The following is a 9,719-nucleotide window of genomic DNA, read 5'->3' as shown; positions in this document are numbered from 1 at the left end:
TGAAGCACATGTCCAGACAATGTACAAGGCTCAATGCCTTCAAACACGAACAAGTCAGAGGTAGTGTATTTATTTTAAAAAGTACAAAATAGAGAAACTGAAAAATCTGAAAAGACATTACATGAAATCTCATTCAAATACATTTATTTTGGCTAAAAACAAACTTGTTAAAGGACTCGCTGTGTGTTCTGATTGGTCAGAGTCGGTTAACGTGTAACATGAGTGTCGTGGAGGCTAAACATCCAAAATGCACCACTTATTTGTCTCTTAGTCGTGTTATTACACGATGTGCGGTTGTTCCTCTGTCGACCAGCCAGATGTGGCGGACGGTGCGTTGGCAGAACTCGATGGTCCGGTGTCGTAGCCCAGCTTCTTCATGTCTTTAGTGATGATGTGGAAAGAGACGGTGACGAAGCCCTGGGAACGAACCCGCGTCACTGCAACACACCAAGAAAGTAGGACAAGTTAACGTTTAACTACATGAAAAGATAGAAACTATTTGAACCTGATAATGTACCGTTAGTACTATCTTTGTAGCAGATATATACATTATCATCTACTCATCCATAGCTATTTATTAGAGGTCTCTGCTTTCAGACCACCACTACAGGTATTTCTATAATACTGGTCCAAATTAGCTTAAAAGTAACCCATCTTCTTATGAGTGACTCATTTTAGAAATGTCTGCTTAAAGGAGCTTGTTCGAACATGTGTTTCTCCGAGGAGCCGAGATCTCCTGTTTGAACTTGTAAGTCACTGTTAATGTAAAAATAATAAATACAGACGGAGAAATGCACAACAAACCTTCTCTGCCTTCTCCCTGGGCCACTACTTTAGGGTCTGTGTACTCAGGCCGCCGCCCCAACAGCCAGCTACACAAGAGAGAGAGACGTGTTAGTCCTATAGTGTTAATGTTTGTGTGAGTACAACTAGGAAGAGTGCATCCCACATCAACTTGTAACACTTTCACAGATCAAATACAACATCTGCTCCCAATGTTGATATCTAAATTGCAAATCCAAAGGTCCAGATGTGCACCTTTGCCTCTCTAATAGCCTGCTGTGTTGGTGGGAGTTGAAAGGAGCCGTGAATACCTTTTTGTGTGTGCGTGTATCACCAATGTGCAGAACTAAGACTGAATCCCGAGTAAGACTCAGTAAATATTTGCTAATGCTCAGATACTGGCTGCTTCCCCCCAGCAGGCACAGCTCATCAGCTGCAGCACCACAGCTGCTGTGATAGAAACTAGAAAATGAACACAAACACACGACATCGTACCTCGTGAATTTCTGAAGTCTCCATGTGGGCTCAGGGACAAACATGGGGATGGTCCGTGTGTGTCTGAGAAATAAAATGACAGATTCCTCTCAAACGGACAGTAAACAAGAGTCACGTTAATGCAACACTAGTCAGACTAAAATGTGTGTCTTGGGTCTGCGTCCGTTAAAAAAAAGAAGATAAAGATAAGTGGTGAAGGTAATACTGACTGTCCAGGTGTGAAGGGGATGTGTGTTGCTCCATAGCCTCTGACCACGTCGTTCTCAAACACATCTGGACCGTACACACTCACCACCAGCTGAGGCCCTGGGGAATAAAAGTGAAGTCATATATTCAGAGTGTAATTTATACATAATATGATTTCTGTGTGGTATGTACGTGCGTGTGTGTGTGCGTGTCTCACATCCAGAGGGGTTCGTGCTCTTAAACGTTGTCTCCAGTGGGAAGTTCCATATTAACTTGTGTGAAGACTGACTGCCTTTACATGTGATTTGAGTGATGCCTTCCTCCAACCCCTGCAGAGAAACAGAGTCACAGGAGTAAGAGGATGATAACCAGACATGGAGGTAACTGTTATTTAAAAAGATTGTATGCATGTGGGAAAAGGTTCTGTGTTGTCTGGACAAAATTAAAAGTGTTTTTCAATCTATAATTCTGAGATAATAAGTACTTTGTTGCTCTGCAGAGGAGCTTCTACATGCACACATGCAATGCATTGCTTGAGTTTAATAAACTAACGAGCGGTGGCTAGTTAGCGGTATGTAGAGACGTTAAAGTAGACTTTAAACTTGAGAATACTACAGTGACTCTGAACATAACCATTCGTCATATAAAGAAGCCTCTACTCACCGAGGTGGGAGCCCAGTCGTGTCCGTAGACAAAACAATATTTGCAGTACAAGTTGTCGTACTCTGGAAACTGAAACAAAAAACAATGCATTTATATGGTTGCTAAATTAGCTGCTATATGGCTAAATTAGCTGCTAGGCTAACACTCACGTTTGCTCCCTCAATCTGTCCGTTAACCGTTAGAAGAAACACGGACGGGTTGCTCGTAGCCATCGCGGCTTCCGTCGGCACCCTGGAGATTTAAGTTGTCTTTATGGAGCAAATTGAACCCAGTTTAGAAGAATCCTGACAGCAAACAACCCAAACCCTATCTGTTGCTAGGGCGACGGCTGCAGCTCCCTACGGCTCCCTGCGAGGCTCACATCGAACGGAAAGCGCCGAAGCGGTTAGCGAAGTAATCCACAAGATGGCAACAGTGTAGCAAGTAACCACAACCCACGCTGTTCGGTTCAGTCGTACCTGAAGCAAATGATGCCTCCACCTGGACCGGAAGCTAACGTCTACACGGTGAACATCATTGTTACAGATGGCTACTTAAATTAAAACCAACGTGACTTCAGATAGAAACGTCATGACGAGCTCTTTATTAATCAAATTGCATGACAATGGAGCAACTCCGCCCTCTGAAGAAGGCCACGAAATGTGGTTGAAAGCTTCAGAAACAACACCGTAAGTAGACCTTATGTTGAGGTGTTCTGTCATGCAATGATAGGAGAGGTAACAGTTAGCTAACACTGAAAATAAGACACTTTCTTTACTGTTGACAGTCTCTTTGCTGCTTATGTCACATTGTACATGCAACTCAATCATGTTATCATACAAAGTTTTGAATTTATAAAGATGACATAACATTTTTATTTGCAACTAATATTTGCATCTTCACTAGTATGACACTCAAAGCTCCACATATCCTCAAGTCCCCAAAATAACCAGACTCAATAATTAAAATAAAGTTAAATAAACTAGATGTACTTTAACAACTTTGCAGTATAACTCTGTCAATGCTGTGAACCATTGAGGAGAACCAGTAAGAGTTGGTGTTTTTATATTCCCCCACCACATTTGTACCCACAGTATCTTTGAGACATCTTTGTGACCTGCTCTGTAGAAAACAATAATTACAGTAGACCACGTGTGATGTCCCACAAGGCCCACCACCGCCCTGCTGAGAGGAGGGAGGTCTCGTATAAAGGAAGCTCTAAATACACTTAAGGGTGATTAGTAGCTACATATCCATTTACTGCCTTTGTTCCGATAATTATGTTTTAGAAATCAACTGTTTCTACCAGCTCTGTCTCACACACATACACACACACACACACACACACACACAGTAATCCCCCCCCCCCCCCCCCCCGCCTGCTACCCCCACCTCTCTGTCCCGCTGTCACACAGCCCCCCCCCCCCACACCCCCCCGAGTCTCTGACCTTTTACTTCTGCCCAAACAGCAGCTCTCTTTCCAACCTCCATCTTTTTTAACTACGCTGCTCATTTGCTTCCTCAAAGCTTGTGACGTTATTATTTTTTTAGCCCCGTCTCTCCCATCTTGACTCGTCCTCTCCTTCCACAATAAAGTCAGGGAAGAAATTACTTATTAGTATTATTAATAAACAGGCCACCAACATCCAGCCATCCTAAAGTCTCAGTGTCTCAGAGATATTCATGTAAATATTCCATAATAAGTGTGATTATGACACTTCTCCTCCTCTCACTGATCCTTTACTCCCTCCTCCATCTCCTCCTTTCACCCCCTTTTGACTCCCTCAGCTCCCCCTCTCTCTCTCATCTCTTTCCTCCCCCCCCCCACCTCTCCACTACCACCCCGTCACTTTTCATCTCCATCCCACCATCTCCCTCTCTCCCTCCCAGCACTTCACCGGCCCCTCCCCTTCCCTTCCTCTCCACCTGCCAATTTAGTGTCTTTTTGTTTCTCCACCTCTCTCCCCGAATCCCCCCCGTCCCGTTTTCATCTTCACTCGCCTCCCTTTTTCTTTTTTTTCTCCTCTCGCCAGCATCTCCCGCCTCTTTCTCCCCAACGTCCTGGCTATTTTCTCTTCTTCTCATCCTCCTCCTCACAACCGACTCCCCGTCTCCTTCTCCTCAATTTAACATTGTAACGTCCCTCCCTCTTTGTTCCTCTCCTATCTCCGTCTTATTCACTCGTCTCATCTCCTCCTCCCACGTCCTTCCTGTCCCTCTTTTTTTTCTTCTCCCCTCTCTATTTTCTGACCCCCTTTTTAGTTTCCTCTTCCGTCTCCGTGGCCCTGCTTCTCTCTGCCAAACGCCTGATTTAGAGTCAGACAGCCTCACGACTCACGGCCCATTTAAAGCCGCTCGAGAGCGGCCGGTCCAAAAGCGGTCATCTGGGATCTCATTTTGTCTGGACTTTTTTTTACCTGAAAACTCACACAAATCATGAAAACTTGTTTCCAAACAGAAGCCCACAAATCAGGCGTCATCCTGTCAAATGTTACATCTTGTCTTCCTGTCTGGATGCTTATGGGAGGCAGAAAACCCTTAATGGGATTCTTTGTTAATCACTGAACATGAGAACACACTTCAGTGCCCTTCACAGCTCCCTGTGTGATTGAAAGAGACACTACATGTGTCCTATGTTATGTCATTGTTATGGAGATATTATTATTTCCTCTGTCACAGAGCTCATAATGATCTCGTTGTGCTGGAGGCGGCGGCTTCTTGGAGAAGACGTCTCGCTGAAGTGTCCTTCACAGGTGTCTCCTGGGTAAGTGATTCCCCAAGAACACATACTCCGCTCATACACAGAGTCACAAGACATTATGTATGACAAGTATCATTCTGTGAGTCATATTTATCTAGTTTACAAATGGCTGGACACACACACACACACACACACACACACACACACACACACACACACACACACACACAGAATAGGCTTGCTAGAAGTGAGATGAGCTGATGTAATGTCTCAAACTGTGTGTGACTAACGGTCCGTGAGCACTGGTTCACAGATCTGTGCTCCGAAGAGAAAACCCCGACACTTGACCTGCAGACAGAGTCAGCTGGGGAATAAATAACAACATTAGGGACGCGGAAGAAGCGTAAGAGCGACAGATGAAGTACGGAAAGTGTTTTTCACGAAACTATTAGTCTGTTTGTAAACTGGCAGAAAAGGAGGTGTCACTCTCAGGACTGCACTTTATTGACATTTTCCTCACGCTCCTTTTCGCTTTGTTGCATCTGTTGGGTGGAAATGATCAAATGAATGAAGGCTGAATGCCCTGAAGCTGCTTCAGTTTCATAGCTCTGGTATTGTGCGTGCCGGCCCACTATCACACTGGATTACTAAACTGATTGCAGCCAGGCGGCAACCTCCGGTTCTGACTCGTGAAGCCAATGCAGAAGTGTCTCAAACCTGCATTCTCTCTAGTGACCACCAGGGGGCGACTCCTCTGGTTGTATAGAAGTCTATGAGAGAATGACTCTACTTCTCTCTTGATTTATTACCTCAGTAAACATTGTAAACATGAGTTTATGGTCTCAATCTCTAGTTTCAAGTCTTCTTCAATACAGCATGATGTTCATTTAGTACATTATGGTCCATTTAGAGTCAAACAGACCATAAAGCAGGGTATGCTTTAGGGCGGGGCTTACAGTGATTGACAGGTTGCTGCCATTACCAGAGCTGTATACGACTTCTCTACGTCACTCCTCCACACTCCTAATATGGTCACCTCCGTTCGTTGGTTGCAAAAAGAAAGATGGCGACGGCCAAATCGCTGAACTGGAGGCTTCAAAAACATCAGTCCACAAACAACAAACTACGTCCACTTCTTATATACGGTCTATGATCGCAGCGCCAGAAGGAATTATGATGAGCAGAAATATTCCCTGAGCATCGCATTGCTGCTGATACCAACATGCTGTTTCTGTTTTCTAGCTTTAGAAATACACTACCGAACTAAACTCAACTTCTATTGAAGCGGCCCTTTTAATTCCACAGCAGCCGGTCTCCGGGGCTTTATGAGGACAACTATCTGTGTAATGACACCTGCAACAGTTGAGACATTCAGCCTGTCTCATAAAAAAAAAAAAACTGTCTGTTGCAACCCTTCACACTCAGTTTAATGAGCTGGTCCTCTGGCTGTCTCCTCTGTGGAGCCTCTCTCTCTCTCTCTCTCTCTCTCTCTCTCTCTCTCTCTCTCTCTCTCTATCTGTCTGCCTCTCTCTGCCTCTCTCTCTCTGTTTCTTGCTAAACTGTCTGCAGAAGTTTCTTGTCCAAGTCGTCTTCTTGTCTGCCTAACCTGGACGGCTTTCTATTGGGCTGAATACAGTCGGGTGTGTGTGTGTGTGTGTGTGTGTGTGTGTGTGTGTGTGTGTGTGTGTGTGTGTGTGTGTGTGTGTGTGTGTGTGTGTGTGTGTGTGTGTGTGTGTGTGTGTGTGTGTGTGTGTGTGTGTGTGTGTGTGTGTGTGTGTGTGTGTGTGGTCTCTGGCCCAGTTTGAATCTCTCTTTCCCTCTGGGAGAGGCACCAAAACTCCACATCATATTTTTAAACCGATCTCTCCCCACATGTCTCTCTGCCTCTCGATCCCTCAGAGTCCTCTTGGCTCCCAGGGGCCCATCTGTCCAGAACCAGGCTGGTCTTGTTTTGACTGTCGTGATCGTTCGATGCTTCTCCAGTAAAGAACAGACTTCATTCGCTCTCAAGTCAACACGTTTTGGATGAAAAGATCAATACCGATGTAATATCCGACCACTAAATATGAATCTACAGCCAGCAGGCAGCTAGCTTAGCTTAGCATGAAGGCTGGAAACAGCTAGCCTGTAACCAAATCCGCCTGCTAGCACCTTAAATCTCCCAAATCAGCACGTTATATCTTGTTTAATCCACAGGAACATGAAGTATGAACTGCTTTTATGGGGTTATTTCTCACTGCCTGTAGGTCTGACTTTGTGCACTCTGTTATTGTTATCACTGCTCCAAGCTGCCATTTCTCACCGGAATATGTGTCGTGTTCAGAGCTAGTCAGAGCCTTTATTTTCCCCCAAAGTTTTTTTTTAAACTTGTTTCCAACAAGTTTCATTGTTTCCCGACGGGATACTGAAAGTCCATTCCACATATGAGCTGTCGAGACTTTGTGGAAATGAGTTTTCTCCCCTCAGCTGCACTCTCACACTTGATTGTTAGTAAACAGGAAACCCATCTATAGTCGTCTTTGCTTCTTGAGTGGATAAAACAACGTCCATTTTCTAATCACCAGGCCGCCCTGCTTCACCACAAATCTCAATATGCATTAAGCGGACGTTAAAAATCAACTATTAAGGGCTCGGTGAGTACGCGGCTGGTGAGAGAGGCACCGACGTTTCCTGGGCGGCATCGACCTCCTCTTCCTGCTCTGAGAGCTTCTCCTGCCCGCCGGCCGCCACGCACCACTGTAACCTCCGCAGTCCTTCACCGAGACAGAGGGGGAGGGAAGGAGGTGGAGGGACAGTTAAAGGAGGAAGCTATATTTCTTCTTAGTTTTGTTTTTTTAGGAGTACCATCAAGGATTTTATCCTGCAGCAGAGGAGGGGAACAGAGAACGATAGAGAGATAGGTTTGAAGAACTCAGAGGGGAGGTTATTTATACATTCATCATCACCGGACTGAGTCTTTAAGGTCAGCCTGGTCTACTGAGCTCCCCACTGCTGGAGCAATAAGTCATCATGCTGGTGGCTCTGGTTCAGAGAAATAAGGGAAAAGGCTACCAGGGAGAGCTTTTGATCTGTTCCAGCCTGTCAGATAGGAGCGTGTGTATATGCGTCACATTGCTTTAATGTACATAATGAATCTCCTCTGGCTCTTTACAAGCACCGATACTTGTTCATGCTGAAGTTATTTTATAACCTCTACTGTCAAACTCGGTCTTCTTTGCAATGATGTGGCTGATCGAGGAACAAAGCTTTATCTGTTGTGCTCCGCGAAAGTCTGATAGAATCAGCTACAAAATAATCATGATAATAATTGTTTACTTTACAAGTTTACTTTACTTTACTCTCAACATCAAGAATAACGTACAGCATAACTCAGTAGTTTAATATGAATAAACGTATACCTTTAAAGGAAACATCATTAAAAAAAGAATATCTAAAACATATCTTTTGATAAAGAGAAGAGATTTAAATAAAGTCAGAGATGTAGCCATCCAGAGTTCCCCAAACTTCAAAAGCTCGGCCTCCTCCAGGCTTTGAGTGTGAGGAGCGGTCAGCAGACAGCTGCCTGTGACCTGCCTCAGTGAGGGGACAGCAGCTCACATCTAATGATCTATCCTAAAACAGATGAGCAGCCAGTGTCCTGTCATTAAAACAATATGCGTGTTCTATTTTCTTCTTTGCACAGTTTGGAGTCTGTTAATTACGTTCTTCTTCATACTGATTAAAATACCATTACAACAGTCCAACAGTGAGGAAATAAAAGCATGAATTATAGTTTGAGCGTCATTAGAACTCAGCGTTGATCGTCGTGACATTTGGTTGAACATTAGTTGGTCAGAGACCAGAAGAGGACCGGAGAGATGGAGGCACATTGATCATCACTGATAAGTGTCTCAGCTTCATCAAAGACACTGAGCTGATCTACTAACTTACACATCTGCTGTGTATGTGTAGGTCTGGAGAGGTTTGAGGTCTCAGGAGGCTTCACTGGGAGATAAAGATGTGTATAGTTCTAACAAAGGCGTAGAATAATATCCAGCCAGTCCCGTACACTACAACTACACTGCATTGGTGCAGTCACGTACAGTGTCCTCATATGTAATGATCACCAACTTTGATGTATTATTTAGAGCCTCGCTAGCTCCGTCCTTATCAGCTTGAAGTCATAACTCGAGTACACTCGGGCAGTATTGCGTGTCTGTAAAGACACTCCATTACATCCACAGCTCAGGAGATCTGAACAATTTAGAAAAGGCACACATCCGGCATTGGGACTCTTATTTTTGGTAAATTTGCAATAGAAGGGAGAGCATCTGCTTGTATCATTTCCACCTGCTAATCTCTGCTAATCTGCTGCTGGAGGAGTGGTCCACCTGGTAGAGTGGTCACAAAATGAAGAATACAACAGATACATAGCATTAACCTGGAGGTAAATGAAGAGCAACACCAGCTTTTGTGTCCTCCTGTTGGTTTCACTTTCGCACAGATATCAAAGTGCACACTAGCGTGTGACATCACTACATAGTTCGGTGACGAGATCGTCGTTTGGGCTGAAATAACCACGGAAGTCCTGTTACTTAAAACATAAACGTTGACTTCTGGCTTCACATGGGGATCAAACAGCTGCTGGCTGAAAGATGGCTGTTCGTTGGACCCATCCCCCGCCTTCAGTGTTAAAGCCCAGTCCATACTAACACAAAGCTAGTGTGAGGATAGCCAAGCTGCAGGCCTGAAATAAAGCGGTGTTTCCCGTGTTTGGCCTCCCAGCCCCCTCTGACCCTGAACACCAGCAGCTGACAGGAGACGGTGGGATAAATGGCCTGAATGACCATTTTCAGCCGCGTGTGTTCTCAGCTGTCCGACGCGATCTGCAGTTGGTTTGGCTGCCATCTTGAGGAAATCATTGGATTACATT

At 44.7% G+C, this 9,719-nt stretch overlaps 1 protein-coding gene across 1 annotated transcript; it reads right to left on the bottom strand.

Annotated features, from left to right (window-relative positions):
- Positions 1–60: 60 nt before the first annotated feature.
- On the bottom strand, positions 61–2,453 carry b9d1 (B9 protein domain 1). Its single transcript, XM_076086536.1, has 7 exons — positions 2,277–2,453; positions 2,128–2,196; positions 1,682–1,793; positions 1,488–1,584; positions 1,279–1,341; positions 805–872; positions 61–437 (listed from the first exon to the last, which is right to left on the bottom strand). The coding sequence occupies exons 1-7, from the start codon at positions 2,337–2,339 to the stop codon at positions 280–282; spliced, it is 630 nt and encodes a 209-aa protein (XP_075942651.1). The 5' UTR covers positions 2,340–2,453; the 3' UTR covers positions 61–279.
- Between the last annotated feature and the right edge of the window lie 7,266 nt (positions 2,454–9,719).

Source organism: Anarhichas minor, unplaced genomic scaffold (genome assembly GCF_050575085.1).
Source record: "Anarhichas minor isolate MPS153535 unplaced genomic scaffold, ASM5057508v1 ptg000007l, whole genome shotgun sequence".
NCBI lineage: Eukaryota > Metazoa > Chordata > Actinopteri > Perciformes > Anarhichadidae > Anarhichas > Anarhichas minor.
Note: the sequence above shows the minus strand (reverse complement) of the source record. Positions and strands in the feature narration are given on the sequence as shown.

Bases quoted from the DNA above. Each gene is read 5' to 3' on its own strand.
- b9d1 (XM_076086536.1), bottom strand. From the start codon at position 2,339: ATGGCTACGAGCAACCCGTCCGTGTTTCTTCTAACGGTTAACGGACAG. The intron at 2,197-2,276 runs GTGAGTGTTAGC...TTTTTGTTTCAG, and splicing joins GACAGATTGAGGGAGCAAAC to TTTCCAGAGTACGACAACTT. The intron at 1,794-2,127 runs GTGAGTAGAGGC...GTTTCTCTGCAG, and splicing joins ACGACTGGGCTCCCACCTCG to GGGTTGGAGGAAGGCATCAC.